General features: G+C 38.1%; 1 protein-coding gene across 1 annotated transcript in view; it reads right to left on the bottom strand.

Moving 5' to 3' along the window:
- LOC143281985 (integrator complex subunit 3-like) overlaps positions 1 to 18,528 on the bottom strand; it is a 47,041-nt gene extending 28,513 nt beyond the window's left edge. The window contains exons 1-14 of the mRNA XM_076587362.1: positions 17,796 to 18,528; positions 16,202 to 16,285; positions 13,632 to 13,715; positions 11,924 to 12,037; positions 10,830 to 10,914; positions 9,460 to 9,526; positions 8,175 to 8,325; positions 7,367 to 7,496; positions 5,135 to 5,232; positions 4,443 to 4,634; positions 3,820 to 3,907; positions 2,387 to 2,466; positions 936 to 1,027; positions 276 to 385 (exon numbers count right to left, since the gene is read on the bottom strand). Coding sequence (XP_076443477.1) covers positions 276 to 385; positions 936 to 1,027; positions 2,387 to 2,466; positions 3,820 to 3,907; positions 4,443 to 4,634; positions 5,135 to 5,232; positions 7,367 to 7,496; positions 8,175 to 8,325; positions 9,460 to 9,526; positions 10,830 to 10,914; positions 11,924 to 12,037; positions 13,632 to 13,715; positions 16,202 to 16,285; positions 17,796 to 17,879 — 1,459 coding nt within the window. The 5' untranslated portion in view covers positions 17,880 to 18,528. The remainder of the gene's footprint in view (positions 1 to 275; positions 386 to 935; positions 1,028 to 2,386; positions 2,467 to 3,819; positions 3,908 to 4,442; positions 4,635 to 5,134; positions 5,233 to 7,366; positions 7,497 to 8,174; positions 8,326 to 9,459; positions 9,527 to 10,829; positions 10,915 to 11,923; positions 12,038 to 13,631; positions 13,716 to 16,201; positions 16,286 to 17,795) is intronic.
- Between the last annotated feature and the right edge of the window lie 6,846 nt (positions 18,529 to 25,374).

Here is a 25,374-nt window from a genome sequence, read left to right as displayed (position 1 = left end):
GCCTTTTGGAGTGTTGCTCAAATTTCCTGACCAACACTGCAGGCATCCGTTATCTCTCAGCCTGGCTGAAGCAGGGACAGATCATGAGAGTACAACCTTGATAAGTAGTCCCAAACCTGCATAGACCCCCATCACAGCCCGTTCATAACCTCTGTCATAACTTATCATCAATGAAATACATACAAATTAAATCCCAAATTACAGCATGGCACTGAAAAAAAAAACACACCAAAAAACCCCCACATAACCCAGCAATGTTCCAGTCCCCAACCTACCAATGGAGCAGAATTCCAGGAAGTTCTGGTGCACCAGGGCTCTCAGTTCTCTGTCCAGCTTGGGGTTGTTGAACAGGGGGTCCAAGTTTTTGGATGGGGGGTTGGCAATCCTGAAACACCACCACTTTGAGTGTTTAGGTCAAAAAACAGCTGGCTCTGTCGGGCACAAACTGTAGACAACAGAGTCAGAGCAGTTCGCTTTCCCCCAGACTGAAAAAACAGACACCACTACATTACCTAAAAACAACTGAGTCAGGGTATTTTGTTCACCCGACTTAAAACAGGCAATAACACATTACTTCAGAACAAATCCTTTATTTAAAGTGGGTTACCCATCTTCCGGATTGTGGAGATATCAAACAGATCTGAGATTTTGGACAAAGGGAAGGGGTTGGAGGGGGAGGGGGTGAAAATAAAAAAAACTGACCATTACTACCAGATTAAAATCTAAATTCACAGCATCGATCGCTCAATGTTACAATTAAGAAAAGTGACCATTCAACTACTATGCTAAACTCCAGAGCATTAATCATGTTAAAAAAAAAAAAAAACACCACTGACCAGTCAGCTACAATGTTCATCATTCTAAATATCCAACAACAGCAACATGCAAACCCAGCCTCTACTTACTATGGTATAAAAAAAAAAAAAGTTACTTACTGAAGAACTTCTTTGTCCAGGATTGTTCTAAGAGCAGAGTAAACACCTTCCCTGATCTCTGTTGAATGTCTGGGACAGAAATTGCCCATGATCTGGGGAAAGAAAAAAAAAGAAAAGAAAAAGTGAAATATGTGTAACAAGTTTCTTATACACGTGTTGATACATTCCGTTATATCAATGACACAGATGTAACTGTAGCTGCAACAGCATCAATTTAGTTCAAACATGTTACATCCAGTTCTGTTTTTACACCAACACTTTGAAGAATGATACAACTCCAACCCAGTAATTCAAACAGTAATAGCAAAGATATAGATAGATAGATAGACAGATAGGTAGACAGATGGACATACAGATATATAAATACAGACAGACAGATAGATTATATCAATAACTATAAATATATATGTTTATAACAATTGATAGTCATGGATTTCTTACACATAATTTTGCCAGAGGACAACATTTTTGACTCACTTGTGTAAACAAAGTGAGTCTATGTTTTAACCCAGTGTTTGGTTGTCTGTGTGTGTGTGTGTGTGTGTGTCTGTGTGTCCGTGGTAAACTTTAACATTGACATTTTCTCTGCAAATACTTTGTCAGTTGACACCAAATTAGGCATAAAAATAGGAAAAATTCAGTTCTTTCCAGTCATCTTGTTTAAAACAATATTGTCAACAAGAGCAGTCACTATTATCATTTTTTATTCAAACAGGAACTTCTTTTTCTAAGCATGGAAGTTTTATTTATTTTGCAAACGTTTTGGTGCAGATAGTAAAGAAGGGAAATTACTCTGTAATTAATGCTAGGGGACTTAATTTGCTTTAAACTGATCTTTCTCACCTTAAACATTACATTTTGAAATTATACTCAATACATAAAAAGCTTGGATTTTTTTTTTAAGTGCATCACAAGTGAGTCTTGAAGGCCTTGCCTCTCTTGTTTTTTTTGCCATGGGTTTTTCCCAGTGCACCAAGTGAATTCCGCACATGGGACCTCGGCTCACCGTCTGTTTCAGTTTCAGTTTGTTTCTCAAGGAGGCGTCACTGCATTCTGACAAATCCATATACGCTACACCACATCTGCTAAGCAGTTGCCTGACCAGCAGCATAACCCAATATGCATAGTCAGAAGAAGAAAAAGAAGAAGATGAAGACCCCTGAGGAAAAATAGAAGAAGAAAAAAGAAGAAGAGGAAGATGAAGACAAAGGAAGATGAATAAAAGAAGAAGAACAAGAAGAAGAAAGAAAGAAAGAAAGAAATTAGCTAATAAATAAGCGAACTATTTTTTTTCTTTTGTGTTAATAAAAAAAACATAATAACAATAATACTAATAAAAAAATTTGAAAAATTTTTTTTTTATTCTTTATCTATTCATCTATTTATGTATTTATTTATCTAGTTTAAGAACAAATAAAAACAGGGTGGCCAACATGAGAAAGAGCTCCTACCCGGCACATGAAATCCAGCAGGGTGGCTGTGATGGCAGGGTGCTGCTTCATAGAGTTGTACATCACCAGGATGGCAGGCTCTGCAACAACAGGTTTCACTTTCAGTTTCAGTTTCAGCTACCAAGGAGTTCAGTTTCAAGGTTTCCATTTCAGTTTCAGTTTCAAGATGTCAGAGCATGTGGACTAATCCGAACATACTACACCACATCTGCTTAAAAACAAAACAAACAACCCCCCCCCCCCCCCCCCCCCCCACCCCCCAAAAAAAAAACAAAAAAAAAACAACAACAAACAAACAAACCAACAAAACAATATCAGATGCCTGACCTACACATAAACTTGATACACTTTTCAGAACCTTGCCCACAGTAGCTTTGTGTAAAGCAGATGAGATAAACAAGTAAGTAAATACATTAAAATACAACAAAAATGAAAGATGCACAGAAGGCAAATGATTGAAAGACACCAATAGGAGAAACTCTCGTCAGTACTTCTCTGTCCACATCATTGTGCCAACAGTTTGGAAAATCAGCTTCACAGCCCACTGTCCCCTTCTCAGGGTTCCAATGTCTCAAATGAACAAGAAGAAGAAGAAGGAGAAGGAGGAGAAGAAGAAACAAATGAAAACATACAGAATTTCAACAGTCTGTCAGCTCAAGGCTTGGACAGACAAAGCATCCAGAGTGAAAGAAGAAAGATAGAGTAACAGGCAGCTGTTACCTGAATACCTGACACTCTGTTCATGTATACAGCCAGACAATTCATCTCTTCTAAACACATGCAGGACTCAGACTTAAGCAAAGTCTGCTTGGAGCAAATTCTCAACAATCTTTTTAAACGGCATTAATCCTACCACTGTGAAACTTAGGTGGGGAACAGAACAATAACAGCAACAACAACAACAACAAAAAAAGAAAAAAAAAAAAGAAGAGAAAATGGAATGACACTTTTTCCTTAACTTGCCACAGGCCAGCTGCCTAGAAAAATTCGTAAGAAAACAGGTTGAGGTGGCGAGTCAAAATGCATGACTGTGATTTTATCTCCAGACGGATTAGCTTTAAACTTGGTGTGATGATATCATGCTTTAGTTTAGTCACTTTCTTCATCAAAATCAATCGTCACTTGTGCTCTGTGCTAAAACCTGTATTATTTAGCTCTATGTCACTGTCACTTTCCATAAAAACTTCCTCCACCATAATTATATCTCCCATTTTTCCATGTTAGAATTTGAAGAAAGACTGCCAAACTCAAACAATGGACAAAAGGCTGGTGAAAAGATGTAACATGTGAAACATGGTACAGATAGAGAAAATGTGGATACAATCTGATTTTTATTTCAGAGTTTGCTGTTATGAGTATGTTCAGACACTCTGCTGTTAGAATTCATCCACAATGAATCAAACATTCTTCAAAAGAAAAGGCGGTCCCTGTACCAATGTTCATGATGTTATCCCTCTCAGCACTGAAGACAAGCCAGTCGAGGAAGAGGGCAAGCTTGGCGTCTGAAGCTGCAACATTGGACTGGAAAGAAACAAAGAAAAAAAGTCAAGGCACAACACTATTTAATCATAATCTTTTATTTCCATCATCACTTTTTACTCATTATGTCACTTAAATGAGGTAGTAAGTACACATCTGTGACAGAATCAGAGAATAATGATGTAACCAATCTGAACAGAAATATATTTTTTAATTCACGTTTCCTGAACTTGCAAACACAGAGAATTTTTGCTCTGACTATGCCAACACAATGTTGAAAAATGATGACAATCCTTTTCGGAAAGATGTGATCGAGCACCACAAGATATTCTCACTGAAATGTCGCCCTAGAAGTATTCATGACTTCATGTGTTCACTGTAATTTGAAGATACTAAGGCGATGTTAAGTAATTTATGTTAAGAAATTAACTCCTGCAACCATCAAATTTTCTTCGTGAAACAATTGACAAACAACACTAATTTTGTTTTTTAGAAACACAAAATGTTAACAAAATGTTCATTAAAAAAAAAAAAAAAGAAATAAAACAAACAAAAATTTCAGAACTGCATTCCTCACTGTGCAAGTGGTCAGCAGCCACCCTATGACAGCCCAGCGTGGAAGCACTTTGGACTGAATCTGCTCGTTGGACGGATGTAAGCAGACACAGATGAAGCGGATGATGTCACACCGAAGAGACTGACTTTCCGGTGTGGCCAGGTACATCTTCTGGAACCACTCCTGGTAGCGTTTCTGGGAGCCAAATTGTACCTGTGGAAACATGGAATGATTTTGATGAGGTAATGAATGCTAGCTATAACTTGTTAAAGCAGTATCTTTAACCAGTATCTTCTGGAACTGATCTGGTATAATACTAGTTGTGGGATTAAAATGGACTGTGTGGGGGGGTGGGGTGGGGTGGGGGTGGGGGGGGGGTTTGCATTTGTGCACATGCCTACATTCAATAAAGTGTGTTAGATGAATTAAGTACAATAATAATAATAACTTTACACACATGCACAGTTTTGTGTTAATGAAATTTTGAATCTTTGAACTGCCAACAGCCTAGTAACTGGACGTAATTTTACACAGAAACTGCACCAATACCACAGCAGCAACGCAGGCTCTCTTTTGTAATGCCCATCCACCCAGACCTCCCCTCAAATAAAGAAAAAAAAAAAGGAAAAAAAAAAAAGAAAAAAAAATCCCAAAACCTCATCTCCCAGTCATACACACTTACACAAACAGCCACAAAAAACCAAAATACTCACATGTAGCATTAAAAATGCCAACTTTTTTTCCATGTCTGGTGTCACCCGAGACAAGATGATATGCCTTTTTGAAGGAATGGACATGAGTTGCATAATGCCTGTTCGAACAGAAAAACAACGATAACATAAAAAAAAAATAAATAAATAAAAAACCACGAAATAATACAAAATAATAAAGCAAAACAATAACACAAACTATAGCTAAAATAAAATATTCAAACATGCGCTTTTGTGTTTGCACATTTCTTCTGTCACTGCTGCTGTGTGCACATGTCAAATGATTGGTATACAGAAAAACTTGGAGCTTCCTTTTTGAGGAAGTATCTGGCTTTGTTCCAATGAACATTTTATTTACCTGTTACACAAGCAACACAGACATGAAGATGTCTACCTTGTATACAGAGAGAGTTACCAGTCTTTATTGTTTGTTAATCATTTGATCTCCTAGCCTCATTATTCTTGCATTTCTGATTACCTACTAAGATATTTACTAGATACAGACGCCATAAGTTAACTCTATCCCTATCAAAACAATGACATTACAAGTGAGAATAAGTATGGTCAAAGAAAAAAAATGTGCACACACTTTCAGTCACAAAATCTGGCCAAATAGAGCAAAGAGACAGTGAAAGTGGTCATAAGCTTGCTCCAGTTTTATTTTAATAATCTTCAATTGTTCAACAGTACACAATTACAGTGAAAACAAAGACAAAGGAGTTTAATAAGTTAAAGCTTATACTGTGCTCACAAGTTGCACTTCATTTCAACATGACAGCTGATGAACCATATTATCATATGCATCAAATAACCTATTCATAAACAGTTAGTTAAGAAATAAAACAAATAAATACACAAATAAGTAAAATAATGCTACTATCAACGTTAAACTGAAAATAAATTTAGAGTCAACAGAAATATTGGCCTGATGAAAGAGAAACACACATGCAAAAAAAAAAAAAAAAAAAAAAAGAAATCTAGAAAAACGGTGTGTAAGGTGGTGGAGGCATGGGAGCAGTAGGGAGAGGAGAAATTCTGACAGATCACAGGCCAATCCACTGAACTTTGAACATTTGGTCAGTCAAGGGTATAATATGATACGGACATCCAACACATATATAACAAACAGAATCATGGTGTACCCGTTCTTCACAAATACTTTTTTTAAGTTAAAATCTATTTGAATCTGAAATAAACTGTTGAGCAGTTTGAAATATGAATATATTTGTATGGTTTTGAAGATCAGGATCTCCATACAACATGGTTTGTAAGTGTATATAGTTTGGAGATAAAGTTAACGACTGTGTTTGCCCGACCCACATGAAAGCACTCGCAAAATAATAAATAATGTTCTGCAGTTTCGCTTGCAGTGCCATAAGCACAAAGTGGGTCATTTCTTAAATGTCTGTTGAATATATCTTCTCTCAAATCACTAATCCCTAGACGAAGTCGACAGTGATTTGTTCCTTCCACTTACCTAAGTAATAACAGATAGGCACTACCACATCTTTAGCACACAGGTAATGCTTAAGTTAGCTTAAGGAGTTGCTGGTCTTAGAGAATTCCAGAGATATGTATTGGATGGTATAAATGATTTCTGATAAGAGTTGAATGTGAAATTTTGGTGCGGTGCATTCCAATTATCTGCATCTAAGGTAAGGGTTACTGTCTTAAACAAGACCGGGAACAAGATCCTTTAGGCAATTAGGGCATAGACCATTAACCATCTTGATGCATAAGTTTGCGTCTGGTCCTTCTTTCCTTAGTGTACATAACCCCGATTCTTGGTGTATTTTTTGGTAACTTGTCCCACAAACAGCTCCAACTATGGTTCATAATGCTTCAAGCTGTAAATTTTCCAGAATTTAAATGTGCATCTGTGCAATTATCCCCAACAATACATAGTCAAAATGTGGTAACATGAATGATTGCTACATAATTTCTAATGTTCTCCGGTTTAGCTTGTACTTGTATGTCTTAAGACAAGAAACCAAAATAGCTACAGCACTGATTATACTTTTAATACGTTCATCCCATTTACAATTATTTTGGAGTATGACGCCTAGATGTTTATGTGTGTCTGTACTTTGTAATGGTGTGCTGCCAAAAGATGCTCCAATTTCACAGGTTATTAAAAATATGAAGTCACAGTTTCAGCCACACTTGCAAACATTACACATGCACAGCAAGTTCTTAACTGTATATTTCAAAGCCCAGGGCAGGCAGCTTCTTTACCTGTGAAGTTGGGGGCAAGGACTGAAGGGTTGAGGAAAATGTCTCGCCACAACTTTTCAAACTCAGGTATCCTGGCCACAAGCTGCAGAAGACGCACCAAGTCTCGACCAATCACCATGCAATCGGCCCACTGTCGACAGTGAAATGCAAATTAAAAAGATGTCTTTAAAAGAAAAACGGCAAACAGAAAACTTACAGTTGAAAATGATTTTAAACAAGGAGTCTTTTTTTTTTTTTTTTTTTTTTACTGAAATGCAATTAAAAGATAAATCTGAATGGCATCAAAATAATTTGCAGCAGAAGTTGGGTTTGTTTAAATACAAAGACATTTTTTCCTCCTCTTCCTCGAGTAATTAACTGTAATCAGGAGGAGCAGAAATGCAATATCTAATGTCACACATACCCTATGTCAGAGAACAGTGATATATATACTTTCAACTCTTACACACTTTCTTGCTTTTAAATGTCTTAATAGTTTTTAACGGTGCATGTATGTGCATCCATGCACACAAGCGTATATATGGGCATATGTGCATGTCATTCAAATAGGACGATTAATTCACTGCTTACATTTTTCCTGTTTTTTTTTTCTTCTGTTTCCATCCATACATCATAAACAATGTTTCTTTACTACATGTGCCAACATCATTTCAATTATGATCTATTGCTTGGTAAAGTAAAAATCAAATACCCTAACAATAAACATAAGACAAACAAATCATATAACACAAATTTTCAACAACAAAAAAAAGAAGGAAATAAAAGCAAAAGAAAAAGCGCACAATCAAATAAACAAAATAATGATCACCTTCTCTCTCAAAAGTGTAATGCACAGTTCCACTTCTCTCTGTCTGAGCACAGAGTAAGCAGAGTCTTTGTGATCGATGATGAGCCGCAGATAGGTATACACGACACTGGGCACAAGTTCTCGAGGACTGAAGCTTTTTTCTAACCAGGACCTACAGAAGGCAAATAAGAGAAAAAATGATGGGAGTTATTACCGAAGAAACATAGTAAAATAATAAACAAATGATCAAATTCAAATTTCTGTCTTCTACAGACTGTTAATGGTGCAAGAGAAGCACACTCTCAATTTAAAAGATAAACATATATATGGTGTTTTGAGAAAGAGTCCCTTTGACTCTCTTCTCTCAACTTGCAAACAATTTAGAACGGACAATCATCAAAATCTAACCTTGAAAACATATGACCTTAACAAAATACAGAGCAGCATACCTGATTCAGTGTCATGATGCTACATTCTACAGTAAGAAAATATATTCATAAACAATTTTGCTAGCTAATGCTGTTACGTTTTAACTCACTCCGGACAAAGTTTTCTCCCTTGTTTTCCCCTGCAGACGATACATTTGTTAGGGTTAGGAAAAAAAATCACAAAAAATACAAAACACAAAGTAACTGAATGAAACTCCCTGTACTTGACCCACTGACCCCTCTTCTCACGTTGTGTGTACGCCCACCCCCTCCCTCTCTTCACAGCCCTCAGAAGCTGAGTCACTGTCAGTACCTTCTTGGTGGTAGCTTTCTTCACTGCAGATACTTTAATCAATCAGTTTGAAGCATTTCAATCACTTAAGCAGCAGCAAAAAGCCGCTGTCGTGATCTAGTTTGCTCCAAAAATTTTCACTTGTATTGCCTGCGATGCCATTTCGATACGTATGCAGATTAGCTTGTCATGTCGGGTACCAAGGTCAACAACTGGCCAACGATTGTACAGTTATGGAACCTTACAAAGAAACTTTCCATTCGACCCTTGACACGTTCGCAATGCCCGGTGTAGCTGTGATTTTTATACTACCCCATGAGGAAAACGTGGAAAAAATTTTAATTGTCGAACGCTATAGCGTTCCATTGTCCGCAGTGAGTTAAAATACAAAGTACTCTACTCTCAAATGTTCATAACTAATGTGAAATATTAATTCAGCTGTTTTTCACAATGTTGCAATTCTACATTTCACTACAGGAAAAAAATATTTAAAAAGCAATATTGCGAGTTACCACTTTAACATTTCAAAATACAATATTCATCATCACTCCCAAATGTTTCCAACTTATGTGAAAAGTAAACTCACCTGTTTTCCAGAAACATATCCAGCATACTCTCAGCCAGCCAGATGTTTCGTGACGACAAGTCCCCCCCTGTCACAACATGAAGCGAAGTCAACACCAATGTAAACACCTTACACAATCTAACATCCTGACTCAGTCACTCACTCAGCTGCAGTGTGTGCAAATGAGCATTGTAAAGGTTTCTCTTTTTTTTCTTTTCCAGCAGACATAAATAGGCACAGGTGGAAAGTCAGTAATATTGCAAGTAAACCTTCTCTTCAACAAAAATATCTATAACATTCCAGAGTGTCTTCATACAATGGCATACAATAAATATTTTAACAATCCTGTTTGGAAATTGTATTGTCTTCCACGACAGGAATGTCAGACCCCTGCCGGAGTCTGCACTAGTGGGTCACGATTAGGCATGTGTAATTTTTTTTTTTTTTTTTTTTTTTAATGAAGTGAACAGTAACATACAACTTAACAAGCAACATCACAACCACCACCCTCTTCTCTTCCCATGGAAAGACAAAGCAAATTGAACCCTTTCAGTGACAAGGCTATCTTATGCTCAGTGACAACTATTTGCTAAGGGATGTTTTGGTCACCTGGGTAATGATTAAGATAAATTCTAGCATGCAAACTACTAAAAGAAAGTATGTATAGCCTATACTTTTCGGAAAGGAAAAGAAACAGACTATCCAATTATACCTTTTTCATATGAATTTGAAATGATTTTGTCATTTTGTGACAGGAAATTTCCTACAATGATCCAGACTAAAATTTCCATCCTGGGACACTTTTTTAAAGGGGATGAAAATTTACGTCCGGGGCACTGAAGGGGTTAACATCAATCCATTCCTCCCTCCGCCCCCACCCCTAAACTCAATATCATGCAGTGACCAGCATCAACAAAAATTATGGGGTCAAAAAAAAAAAGAAAAAAAGAAAAAGACTTATACACGTGAATCCTCTTTTTCTTAGTGTCTCTGGTAAGCAAAAAGCGTCCACACCGAGAACAGTAATTGAAAAGCAAAAGGTCAAGGTTAATTCTATCATCCTGGCTATGCAGTCACATGTCTTTAAACAATCGCATAATCAAATATTTATTTTTCAGTAAACAAACAAAATGGCGTCTTCCGTGAAAAAAAAAAAGAAGAGAGAAAAAAAAAAAAGAAAAAAAAAAAGAGCAAAAACAAACATATTAACATCATAACCTCAAGAAACACGTTTTTCGATCCCTAGCATGAATTACTGAAAAATGTCTGACACCATTTAGTCTTCCAACTCAACCATAATCAACTAACTAACAATAGGCACTAAACCCATGCACATCACAGCGCATGCTTGCTGCCAAAATGTAAATGTGTTATCTGTGACACCCACTTACCTACAACCTGGCGTAGCAGTAGGAGATACAACTCATCAGCATCTTTCACGTTTTGTTTGACCAGTTCTCTCGTCAACCACACACTCTGTCAGACAACAATGTGAATGTGTGTGAATTACCGGTGTCAAAACGCCTTGACTCGACTCTGGACAAGATTAAGCGCTGTGTACATTCCTTTTAACATTCTTTTCATTTTATTTTCATGAATTATCATTATCATTCTTGTTACTTTATTAATGCAGAAGACCAACAATTCAGTGAAGGCACAATATCACGGCACAAGACCAACAATACAGCGAAGGGACAACTTGTCTACATCATTGAGTTTTTGTTCCGTTTGTTCAGAAAAAAAAAAGGAATTGTTGTCAACCACATTCACAATATGAACAAGACTATCTGGTTACCTCTCTGCATAACGTCCAGTCTGCATGCTTGTCTGGAATCGTTTCTCCACTGAAGTTTCAAAAATATAGGCACCTCACAATGAATACAATTCTACATTGCACAGTTTCTTATATAAAAAATAGTATTTCCTATCCAATGTTTTTGTTACTTTTTTTTGGGGGGGGTGGGGTGGGGGTGGGGGGTGAAAGTGGGAATGCAACATGAGTAACTGAAAGTTAATCAAACGTAAGTCAATAGGTAAAAAAAACAACAACAAAACATTGTCATTGTGGCTTTTTTTTTTCCAAGGCTTCTGATAACACTTGTAATAAATTTGTGTCCCTCACACTTTGAAAATAGAATGGATACATGTACTGCAAGATCATCAAGAGGGTCCCTGGGACAGAATAAAACAAACACACATAAAGAGTGAAAACCATGTATCACAGCTTCAGTCCAAGATTCATCTGCTCAAAGAAGAGTTGTTTCCCTTGGCCACATTCTGGCTCAGAAACCTTTACGGAAACTAATGTACTGATGTAAGCAAGAGGGTCATTAGAGTGACCCCTCTGAAAGTCTAGCCCCCCCACCCCCACCCCACCCCCCAAATTATGGAAAGCAAAGACTTTAACTTACAGGATACCCTGTCTTTCTTTTTTTTTTTTTTCTCGTTTTCTCCCCATTTTTTTTCAACAAAAAATAAAGTATACCTGTGCCTTGGGAGTTTCACAGAACCTCAGCCACTTTGCTGATATAACGTTTATCACAAATGTCACCACAGTGTTGAGCCCATCCCTTGACACCAGCATCATATCTTGGAAACTCTGTGGATAAACATACATTTTACATCACCAGTTGATTAATGTTCACAATATACATTACATAACATCTTAGAATCTGATGAATAAAATTTTAGAATCTGATGCTGATAGCATAATTACACCATACGTTCTGACAGAGTGTGTGTGTCTGTGCACGCACATCTGCCTACCATTGTACCAGCAATATGTATTTTGCCAATTGGTGCACTTACTGAAATTTGGCATCATATCAATTTTGTTTTTTTCGGCTGTCCCATCACCTGCACTGTTTTAATAGCATTACTCTCACACCGCTCAATGACTCATTCTGAATTCCCATACACAACCACACCCCGGTTTGTCTGTCCCAGTCCCAGCGTCAGTCACAGGAAACTGTCAATGTTAGGTCACCAGGAGGCCACACACCAGTGGTGACCCTGCACTGCTGCTGAGTCACTTCAGTGGTGTTCAGCAGTGCCTGTTCTGATTTAATGTACTTACGACACCACCTACTAAGCCCCTTACTGACGACATTAAATGCTTACTCTCTGAGTCAGACTGAGACTGAGCGTGTCTCTCCCAGAGTGGAGACCACACCAACACTGGCAACTGTCCTCCATGAATCTGCTGACACCAAAACCTTGACAGACTTTCACCCCAAGCACAGAAGTGGAGGGGCATTGAAAATGAGGTCACCATGAGAGCAGGGCATGAAAGGCCACAGAATTGGGGACTTTTCTTTCTTTCTTTTTTTTTTTTTTTAATGATGATGAAGAAGGAGGACGGTGATGATGACAATGTTGCTATGTAGGTCTATCATGTTTGGGACTATGTGACAAGTTTGTGCTTTACGCTTCCTGTCATAATGATATCCTGACATTAACCAGACCCGAATGATACACACTTGCAATGCTGGTCAAGACATTTGAGCAACACACCCAAAGACATATCCATGAAAACTGAAATGGAAGATACTCGACTGTGTAGCCGAAGTCTTCCCATTTCAATTCTAACTTTGGGTAGGGGCCGGTCACAGGCCGAAAACCCCACCTCCGCAGGGAATTGAACTCATATCCATCAGCTGTCAGCCCGCAACATAAACCGCTTCGCCACGGTGGTAATCAAGATTTTGCGCCTTTTAAATATTGGTAGTAGTAGTAGTAGTAGTAGTATTTTTATGTATTCATCTATTATTTTATTTATTTATCTATCTATTCTATTTTATTTTTATAATAATTATTCACTTTAAAACATTTTTTTATTTATTTGCTTCTTTTTTCTTTTCTTTTTTAATAATAATAATAATTATTATTTTACTTTATTTTTTTTTTTAAATGTTATTTTTTACTTTATTTTATTTTATTATTTATTAATTATTTTTTTAATTTTTATTATTATTATTATAATTGTTATTATTATTATTTTTTTTTTTTTCTTAAGGCCTGACTAAGCGCGTTCGGCTACGCTGCTGGTCAGGCATCTGCTTGGCAGATGTGGAGTAGCGTATATGGATTTGACCGAATGCAGTGACACCTCCCTGAGCTACTGATACTGCTACTGATAATTTTCCTTAATCCAAACCTTAACAATCTAGGCTGAAATAAAAGAAAATGCTCACCTTCAGTGCCAAGACTGGTTCAGCCAAGATATTATACAGCAATCCATACTGTATGTCCTTATGCTGTCCTGGTCCTTTGGATACCTAATGGATATAGGGGAAAAAGCAAAACAATCATTACATTTTGTGTAATCATGTTACAAAAAGTCAAACACAGCATAAAAGTATCTGTCATAAGTACCTAGGCATTTGACTTTGAGTGCTATTGGAACTACTGAAAATGAGAAATGATGAAAAAATAATGTGGATTTCTTTTCTTTTACCTTTTTTGGCCAGCAAAGGCATGTGAAGCACTAAAAAATGATCTCTGTTTTGGGGTGTGGGGCAGTAAAAAAGGCATGTGAAGCACTAGGGAAAAAAAAATGCGGGTGCTCCATGACCTGCATACAACTGAGGCCACAAAAAAAAAAAAAAAAAAAAAAAAAAGAGGGTGGGGCCCAACAGGAAAGAAAATGATAATGATGGCTAAAACACTGGGTTTGTGCATGTGCATGTGCATGTGCATGTGTGAGTGTGTGTGCGTGTGTGTGTGTGTGTGTGTGTGTGTGTGTGTGTGTGTGTGTGTGTGTGTGTAACCAATGTTGAAAAGGAGCACACTATCAAACAGTCATTTCCCAGAACTGCTGCTGTGATGAAAAAAATATACTGATTGCATAATAAACAAACAAATGAAATAAATAAATAAACAAATAAATACATTTGTAAATAAATAAACAGAAAATGAAACATGATCACCTTTTCAGAAACAGGTGATGTAAACTGTTACCATCATCTGATCATGAAAACATGAAACAGTGAGCACTAGTCTGGTTGTTTTTATTTTAATATTTTTATTCTCTTTTCCCAACAGAAATTTCACAAGTTGCCAGACAAAACAGCACTCTTTTATAACATTATCATTATCATCTTTCTTTGTTTGTGTGATCTCTCAAAATTTGTTAACACTGGGTCACAAAATACAGTATGCAGTTTCCAACATCATTCCATGCACAGCAATCATAGCACTAGCCAGTAGTCCTGAAAATAAAATTTGAGTTGTATTCTTCAAATTCCATTAAAAGAAGTGCTGACAAATCCATACTACTATTCCTGAGAGATTGCATTATTAAAAAAAAAAAAAAAAAAAAAAAAAAAAAGCCCATCTCCACATTTACACTACCTTCAACCCACTTTCATTGCTTCGTTAGAGAATAAAAGTGATGATCTGGATATGGTTAAGCGTTCTGCACATGCGTAATTGTCTAATCTCAAATTGTCAAAAGCACACAACAGAAGAAAAGGTTAGATCATAAAATGATTATTAAAAAAAAAAAAAAAAAAAAAAAAAAAAAAAAAATGTAATAGTTTTACTGACTTAGTTTCACTTTCTCAAGGAGGCATCACTGAGTTTTGACAATTCCACGGCGACACCACATCTGCCACTAGTGCCAGGCAGATGCCTGACCAGTAGCACAACCGAACGTGCTTAGTCAGGCCCTGAGTGCTTGCATTTTTATTTGTGTACCTATCAGTATCAGAGTGGATTTCTCCTACTGAATTTTGCAAGAGGACAACACTATCGTTGCCATGGATTCTTTTTCAGTGCGCTAAGTGCTGCACATGGGACCCGTTCATCATCTCATCCGAATGACTATAGTATATGCTCAGTTTGATTTTCCAGTCACCTGGGAGAAAGGGTGGAAGTGGAATTCCAACCCAGATCCTCACACACTCTCTTCTTGGCAGACGAGCATCCTAGCCATTCTGCCACCTTCCTCCCTTTTTTGATTACAATGACCTTTGCTTTAAAATCCACAACCATTACATCTACATATGTATCATCTTTGTTGTTGAACTGCAACTTTTGGGGGGGCTTTGCGAATATTTATATGCAGCATATTTAGCATTCCATTTTGAATTCATACATTCACACATATTTTTTTTTTTTATATATTCAAATAGATTCTTTAATGGCTTCATTGCATTTCATATTCCCGCAAACCTGAGTCTACTCTAAACCACCAATATATGGTGATGAGAAACAGAGACTGTCATGATGTCCAACAATTTTCCAATAATAAATGTTTGCTATCCCTTGCAATACTTGAATCGTAACAGTAAAATATGCCAGATTGGAAAAATGTCCACGAAAAGTGCTACTGCATCATTTTATGTTTTTCTTGTGATGTGGCATCCTGAATAGGGAAGTGCAGAAACAGAGACTGAAAAGCTGCCAAGTGTCAAAAATGATCAATGTAATATGTCTAAAAAAAAATCAAACAGGCAAAAAACATACAGGTATGCATTCAAACACACAAGCTTCAACACATCACACACAAAACACTGAACAGTCAACATGCACACACACGCACACATTATGCACAACACATGTATAACTTACAGACAGTGAGTGCGTGCATGCACAAAAACACACATACCAAACAAACATACCAGAGTTGACACTATCATTATAACAAAACAGTACTATCTGCACATGAACACACATACAAAGAATCACATACAGGACCTGTTTTTATCAATAGAGATCAAGCCCTTCTTCAAGGCAACAAGTAAAAGAAAAACCCACTTACAAAGGCATTCAGTTGGTCGTGTGCTTCTCGGTCTGAAAGCCCTTTTGTAATATTCGTGTATATGTTATTGCCCCTCTCCAACCTCTGAAAAAAAAATTACAATTTAAAAAATGATGAACAGGCATGCATGAGATGAGATTTTAGCAGAAAAACACTTATCAAACGCATGTTGGGAGTTTTGTTCAGTATGTCCAGTTATGCATGAATATTATTTTGATGCAAAGAACCATACAGCAGGTAAGTTTTTGGGTGAACAGTGAATGATAGGCCACTGGTATGGTCAGTGGAGTCTTTCAAAGTGGCGCGTAAGCATTGCAGATATAGTATTTACAAGGCCCATAATTTAATTTTTTTTAATACAAGGCCCATAATTTCTATCACGGTGTTGTGAGCTTGACTGTATGAAACTGAAAGAACTTTTGATATATACAATTCATAAAACAGATTCTAATAGCATGTGAGCAACTTGGTCTATAATAATATTAATGATACTGTCATTCGTAGTAATAGTGTTGGTACAGCCAATGAAATTTGTGATTTCCTTTAGTTGTAAGAATATAACTATTGTTAACAACCACTAATTTTCACTTTCTCAGGCAAGTAAGTGAAATCAAGCATTTATCTCATTTGTCTATCAGGTTTCTTGAAAAAAGTGATTTTCCAAAAAGAAAAATATACGTTGGTTGAACTACAAATTATGTGTACTCAGTGCTGAAATTCTTATATCCAGTGGTAACTTTCTGGTATTTTAAGTAATATCAGTGGGGACATTTGCTTTGACACTTACACTCTTAAGTCTATAGCCATAGACAACTAGACCCAATAATAGAAATAACCATTAAGTTTTCAAGTCTAGCTTCACTTTTTCCTTCATCCCAGTGTGAGTTAGCACATGTGTGTGTGTGTGTGTGTGTGTGTGTGTGTGTGTGTGTGTGTGTGTGTGTGTGGTGTGGTGTGTGTGTGTGTGTAACAGGCTAATAAAAAAAAGGTTAGCCCCATCGCCTTTTACAGCAACTGCCTTGTATTTGGGCAATGAACTCATATTCCCTATGCTTAGGCATTGGCACATGAAGGCAGGGCTCATTTGTCTGTATCCACTTTTAAGAATTTTATCTTCCCTGATGAAATCAGGTATATATTGATGATATTCGCACCTGGGTGAAGAAAATTGTAGTAAAGTACATTTCCCCAAAACCATGCAGTAATGCCACTTCAAACTTTGATCACTGGCATAGTGGTAACACTGGATTAGAAATCGAATGCCTGATTCTGCTATGGTACTGGTATGTGAGTGAATGCATACACAAACACAGATCTGTAAAAGTCTAACCGATTTAGTATTTTTCTCGACCCCAGTTTGCACTCATGAAACTTCCACTCCCACCTTTTTGTGGATGTTCATATATATATATATATATATATATATATATATATATATATATATATATATATATATATCAATGTGTACACACATGCTTGTCAATACTTGAGTCATGAATTTCGCATGTGATCTTTTTTTCTTAAAAAAAAAATCATACTGGTAATGCTGTCTTGTGGGTTTCTACCAGCATCTTATGAAAATACCATACTTAACCTCTTCATCTTGGTCTTTGGCTTCAACAGCACTTGTGATGAAGATTCTTGAAGAATTTGATGCTTGTTTTGCAGACTGGTCCATTGTTGCTTATTTTCCAAACATGAACCACTCCACTGGCTTGCTTTGTCTCCTTCAGTCAAGGTGATAAAATCCTGGGTTCCTGCTGTTGGCTAATGACGCTTGTTAAACAAGTCACTCGCGAATTATACATGCAAACACAATGCACTCTAATACATGTGTATCAGCACCTCTGTCACATCCGTGTGTGAAAAATACAATCTCTTAGTTGCATCCACTGCCCTTGTTTGAAGCATGCGGCATGGCCTGTCAAGTTATCATCGACTTGGTCGCTGAAACTAAAATAAATTGAAATCACAGCGGATCACGGCATTGTCATAGGGTACGGCTACAATAACACTTCAATCACTCCAAGTGTCAGGCACTGTCATGTCCTCAGTGTAATACTGCCAATGTGTCATCGACGAATATTGCTCAAGTAGGCAACTTTTTCACCAGCTGGGCCACCGGGAAATTGCCTGGCCAAGGGAAGCAATCCAATGTGTAAAAATATCTAACGCACTTCAAAATCCTGATTTTCCTCTCTCCTCCTCTTCATTTCGCAGAATTATGTATAGAATATTGAAAATATGTACTTTATACACCCCTAGGTTACTGCTGAGTGTTCTATGCCAGTTAGAAAGGACTAAATTGCGTGAATGAAAGGCGCAAGTTGCTGAGACATACAGTGCATGAGGAAGTCGCAAAATAAGTTCTAATGTCGTTAAAAGATTTAAAGCTTTCAGAACACGGTAATGTAAATATTAAGACCAAAAGAACATTATAGAAAAGTAAAAATTTGTACTGAAGTATAATGCCGACAGAAAAAGTGTAAAATAAGTTCAATGTGAAAAGTTTCAATTTTACGACAAAGTAACGAATGTAAAATGGTGCACGGTCAGAATTCACATTTTCTAAACGTGATGCTCTGACATGTCTGCCATTTGCTGTGGTTCCTAGATGAGATGACATCATTGTGGTTTCCTTTTTTATGAAGTTTTTTTTTTTTCATTAACATATATCTTTTGATAAAAACTCTTCAAAGCGTTTTGTTCGTTTTTACAAGAGGAAGGTTGCAAAATGGTCAAATCGACGCTCATTTGCATTTTCGGGCTGGGTTCGATTCCCGCTCAATCGGCCCTTTCTACTAGTAAAGTTTGACTGGAAAAATCAGACTGTGAGTCCAGTCATTCGGATGAGACGATAAACCGGGGTCCCGTATGAAGCACGGTCTTGGCCCACTGAAAAAGAATCCACGAAAAAAAAAGTTTGTCCTCCACTGGCAAATTTCTGCAGAAGAAATCCACTTTGATAAGTACACAAATATACACTGGCAGACATGCACTCAAGGCCTGACTGAGCGCGTTGAGTTATGCTGCTGTTCAGGCAGATGTGGTGCAGCGTATATGGATTCGCCCGAACACAGCCCAGTGAAGCATCAGTCCTTCGGCAGTTGAGAAACGGAAGGCTCGGGAAACTGGAGAAGAAAAAAAAAAGATAGAAAAAAAAAACGGATAAAAAAAAAAGTAAAAAAGCTTTGGTAATAGAACCCAGCCAAATCAGAAACAGTCTTGATCTGTTCAGTTCTTTGTCAAAATAAATGTATAAGTTCAGTTCCTCAAGGAGGCATCATATATTGCGTTCGGACAAATCCATATACGACTGATACACTCACATCTGCTAAGCAGATGCCTGACCAATAAAATGACTTATTGAATATCAGGAAAATCAAATTTCGATATGTGTCCTGCAAATCCCAGGATATAATGCAAAACAGATGAATATTTTGCTGAAAATTGATCTCTGTTTCAGTGTCTCTCAGCCTATATCATAGTTCACATTATGCTGTTGTAAAAGGAATAAATTTGGGGTTCGGTATTATGCGGAGTGTCAATTTTAATAATTAATTAATGTTCCTTCCTTCCGTTGAGTGATCACAGTCAATACCTAACTATTCTATCACAGTATAAAGGGGGGTCTGCGGAAGATACATTTAGGTCTGAGGTTTCTTCAAGTTAATAATAATAATAACAATAAAATAAAATAAAGTGTTATTCTGGTATTTATATCCTGGAGACCATCGACACAAAGGTGTCGACTGAGCTAGCCTCCACAGCTCTCTGGGGCAAGGCAAGGCGTTCCAGTCCCAGATGGTACGTGGGAGGAAACCAGCCTGCCTATATCTAGTTTTGCAGAAGATTTGCTCCAGCTGCTCAGTGTGGGTGCGTCGCTGTCGTGGTGGTTGTGGTACCAGTTTTTCTTTCAGCAAATCCATGCTAACATAATTATGCTTGATTTTATACAGCATGGTCAGTCTGGCTGTTTGGCGCCGATCAGTTGCAGGGAGGGCCATCCAAGGTCTTGTAGCATTGCTGATACGCTTGAGGTGTTTCGGTAGCGTCTCAGTACTTCTTCTTCTGCGTTCACTCGTATGCAACGAGAGGGCTTTTACGTGTATGACCGTTTTTACCCCGCCATGTAGGCAGCCATACTCCGTTTTCGGGGGTGTGCATGCTGGGTATGTTCTTGTTTCCATAACCCACCGAACGCTAACATGGATTACAGGATCTTTAACGTGCGTATTTGATCTTCTGCTTGCATATACACACGAAGGGGGTTCAGGCACTAGCAGGTCTGCACATATGTTGACCTGGGAGATCGTAAAAATCTCCACCCTTTACCCACCAGGCGCCGTCACCGTGATTCGAACCCGGGACCCTCAGATTGATAGTCCAACGCTTTAACCACTCGGCTATTGCGCCCGTCAGCGTCTCAGTACAAATCTGGCTGCTCGTCTCTGGACTGCCTCGAGTAGGTCAATGTCTTGTTGTTGGTAGGGATCATTACATGCACACTTCAGTAAAAGCCGTTCAAGTTGAAAATGTTCTCAAGTTATTTCACTGCACATTTCCGCATTAAATGCCTTCATTGCTTACGTATCGGATGTGCCATAAATCGAGGAGACTGAAGAAAAAATTAAGCGTTTGTTCGTGCCAGTGCACACACGCAAGATCGGAGACCGGGGTTATAGAACTTGAGGAAGTTAGGCAGAATGGTTAAGATGCTTACTGAATTATCTGCCAACCCGTGAGGGTCTGGGGTCGAATCAGTCCCAGTCTCGTCCTTTTCTCCCAAATAAGTTTGACTGAAAAATCAAACTGCATGTAAGCCTATATTGTCATTCGGATGCGATGTCTTTTAATTTGATGATGACGATGATGATGATGATCATTATCATTATAAGTTTGACTGGAAAATCAAACTGCATGTAAGCCTATATTGTCATTCGGATGAGATGTCTTTTTATTTGATGATGATGACGACGATGATCATTATCATTATTATTATTATTATTATTATAATCATTATCATATTGTTATTTTTTTTAAACATAATTACTTCTTTATTTGTTCAATTTTTATTTATCTATTATTTTTATGATATATTTAGATATTCATTTACTTCTTTATTTGTTCAATTCTTATTTTTATCTTCTTTTTTTTATAATATATATAAATATTCATTTACTTCTTTTTCTCTCAAGGCCTGAGTAAGCACTTTAGGTTACGCTGCTGGTCAGGCATCTGCAGCTTGGCAGATGTGGTGTAGCGTATATGGATTTGTCCGAACGCAGTGACGCCTCCTTGAGCTACTGATACTGATACTGAGATGATAAACCGATCGGTTCGGCCCGCCATGTGCATTACGCATTTCAGTGGTGCACTAACTGAAAAAGAACCTGTTGCGATGTAAGTATTGTCCACTGGCAAAATTCTCAAGAAATCCAATGGATCTGATATTTACACACACACACACACACACACACACACACACACACACATACACACACACACACACACACACAAGCATTACAGTGCCGGTGTCGCAAATGCGAATAAAAGTTTTGTGCCACTGAGGCTGCGTCACAGAAGCAGAAATCGTGTGTTCCCGCTGAACGCGACCAGTTTACTGTCGAATTACTGCAGTTTCAGTTTCAGCTTCACGCAGCTTCTCAAGGATCGAAGCGTCACTGCATTCGGTCAAAACTATATATATACATACATACATATACATATACATATACATAGTGGAGTGATGGCCTAGAGGTAACGCGTCCGCCTAGGAAGCGAGAGAATCTGAGGGCGCTGGTTCGAATCACGGTTCAGCCGCCGATATTTTCTCCCCCTCCATTAGACCTTGACTGGTGGTCTGGACGCTAGTTATTCGGATGAGACGATAAACCGAGGTCCCGTGTGCAGCATGCACTTAGCGCACGTAAAAGAACCCACGGCAACAAAAGGGTTGTTCCTGGCAAAAATTCTGTAGAAAAATCCACTTCGACAGGAAAAACAAATAAAACTGCATGCAGGAAAAAATACAAAAAAATGGGTGGCGCTGTAGTGTAGCGACGCGCTCTCCCTGGGGAGAGCAGCCCGAATTTCACACAGAGAAATCTGTTGTGATAAGGAATACAAATATATATATATATATATATATATATATATATATATATACTGATGTACGCTGCACAACATCTGCTGGGCATACCCCTGACCAGCAGCATAATCCAAAGCAATAGTCAGGCCTTGAGTGAATGCATAGGCCTACATGTTTGTACAGCTATACTTATCAGATTGGACTTCTTCTACATGTATCGTTTTGCCAGACAGCAACATGCAAATACAATGCTTTTTTTCCTGCTGCTTTTTTTTTTTTTTTTTTTCAGTACGCCAAGTGTGCACTGAACCGCACGCGGCGGGACCTCCGTTTATTGTCTCATCCGAATCATAGTGACCAGACGCTCACGGAGTTTGATTTTCGAGTCAAATTTGGGAGAAATGTCGACTGAGATTGATATTCGAACCTAGGACCTCACGGACCCTGTTTTGGCAGACTGGATAAGCCTAGTCTTTACCGTGGGACAAATCACGAACGTCTTTCGTAAAGGCAGGTTCTGATAATGGATCTCAGTCCCCCTTTAAACCGCTTTACCCGACATCATGTTCTCACGTGGTGTATCAGTCGTCTTTGATTGGTGCTTTTTATGGAATGATAGAACTCGTTGTTTTCGGATTTTCTTTCTTTTTTTTTTCTTTTTCATGACACCACTGCGTGATGCGTGTTGGTGTCACGGTTGTGGTTTGATGGAATCCACATGTGATGTGCCACATTCAGCCGTTTCCTATACCGATGTTTCACGGGCATGATATGCTTGGTCTGATCATGGTAGGGTTTTGCATGGTATCATAGTATGGAAGCACATTATTGTATCAGCGGTGGGTCGGTTTTGCATCGTTTGCTTTGCACTGTCGGTTGAGTTATTCTTTCTTCTTTCTTTCTTTCTTACTTTCCATTTCACGACCAACATATCGACTTGCCGATGGCTCTGTCGTGGTTTATGCATGCCTGGGTATTTTCATGTCTCCATAACCCACCGAACACTGACATGGATACAGGATCTTTAACGTGCGTGTTTGATCTTCAGTCTACGTGGGTATACACACGAAGGGGGTTCAGGCTGTGTGTGTGTGTGTGTGTGTGCGCGCGCGGGCGCGTGCGTGCGTGCGTGCGCGCGCGCGCGCGCGCGTGTGTGTGTAACTGAATGTGCGTGTGCGTGTGTCTGTGTATGTAAAGTGGATTCGAGCGATTTGCCAGTGCGTCGATGTGAGTTAATTTTATGTTTACAGATACAGTATGGAAGCAAAAGAGAGAGAGCGAAGAGAAGAGGAGAGAGAGAGAGAGAGAGAGAGAGAGAGAGAGAGAGAGAGGATGTTTCTGTGCCGTCATCAATCGGTTGGTTTATGATTAGCGATTATTTTAATCAGCCTACACTGAATAAACTGAATACTGAGTTGCAATGAAATGCGCGCACATTATTTTGCTTTTAAACACTCTCACACACAAACACACACAGACTCGACACACACACAGAGACACAGACACAGACACACACACAGACACACACACGCACACACACACACACACACACACACACACACACACACACACACACACACACACACACGCGCGCGCGCGCGCGCGAGCGTGTACACACCGGCACGGAGTCAAACCAAAGAACAAACGAAATCATTAACAAAACGAATAAACAAACGCAGAGAAGAATATGTTCAGCGAAAAAAAAAAAAGACAAAAAAAGACAATTGTGATCACAACAGATTGTGTGTGTGTTTCTTTTAATAAATTCATAAGAGCGCACACAAGGTGATTTATTAGGCATGCAATACCACAACGATTATGCCTACAACGAATGACATCAAAATTGCCACAAATTTAATCAAAAACTGTATGTGGACACAATCTAAGTAGTATGGCATACTCAACTTTCTAAAATATATTTGAAAAACAACAACAACAACAAAAAAAAAAAAAAAAATCACCACCAAACAACAATCTTCAGAATCAATCGTTAAACAGGTGACTAATTTCATTAAAACCACTAACAAAGAAATTAAAACGGATGAATAGGTAGCTGGGTCTTCCAAGATACAATGAGTGTAGCCTAAGCCAAAGCATGTTATTAGTATGAATCAGAGTCACAGAGAGAGAGACAGAGACAGAGAGACAGAGAGAGACTTTTTTTTTTATTGACACATAAATTATCTGCCTTCTGTAACTGGACATCAGTTTTCTTCCAGATCGCACTATTACCGACCACTCGTCATAATTATGCGCAAATTATAACACTGAAGAATATCCTTAGAATCCAAATGAAAGGTATTTGACCGGATGTACAATTCCATGGAGTAGGTGGGTAGGTGGGGGTGGGGGATGGGGGTGGGGGACCTCAGCTTTATAATAGATGTACAGTCACTCACACGCACGCACTATTCATAATAAAAAAACAAAAAAACACGCTGGGCTGAACCCAACTGATATGAACTGAATGAAATATACAACAAATCAACAACCGATTTCCGTAACGTGAGATATAAAACATGTGTCACATATAATTTCATCGTGCCATTTATTTAGGAAGCAAACAACTGAGACAACTGTAGCCTAACACCGAAATTAGATACGTGTTGGTAATATTGAAACAACAGCAAAAAAAAAATAAAAAAAAATAAAAAATAAAAAATAAATGGACACACAGGTGTATATTGCACGTCGCAGCATTGAACACAATGTTCTTGAAATGTTCAGCAGAAAACAAACAAGTGTTGAAGCACGCTGTATCGTCCACAGACAGGCATGAAGCAGTGATGCCTTCTGTCAATGGCTAGTTTTGGCCAGTTTGTCATGGACTAAACCATTAAGAAATGAAAACACCCCAAAAAGATACGGGACAAGGTGTGAAAACAAATTGTGTGTGTGTGTGTGTGTGTGTGTGTGTGTGTGTGTGTGTGTGTGTGCCAGAGACAGAGTCACAGGGAGACAGAGGCAAAAAGACACAAAGGAAGAAAGAGAGGCTGTTAAAATACTTTTTTTCAAGCAATGAACGAAGGATCACCATGGCTTTCATACTTTTCAAGCACGACAACAAACACAACTGAAAGCT

This window comes from Babylonia areolata, chromosome 5 (assembly GCF_041734735.1).
Source record: "Babylonia areolata isolate BAREFJ2019XMU chromosome 5, ASM4173473v1, whole genome shotgun sequence".
NCBI classification, from domain to species: domain Eukaryota; kingdom Metazoa; phylum Mollusca; class Gastropoda; order Neogastropoda; family Buccinidae; genus Babylonia; species Babylonia areolata.
Note: the sequence above shows the minus strand (reverse complement) of the source record. Positions and strands in the feature narration are given on the sequence as shown.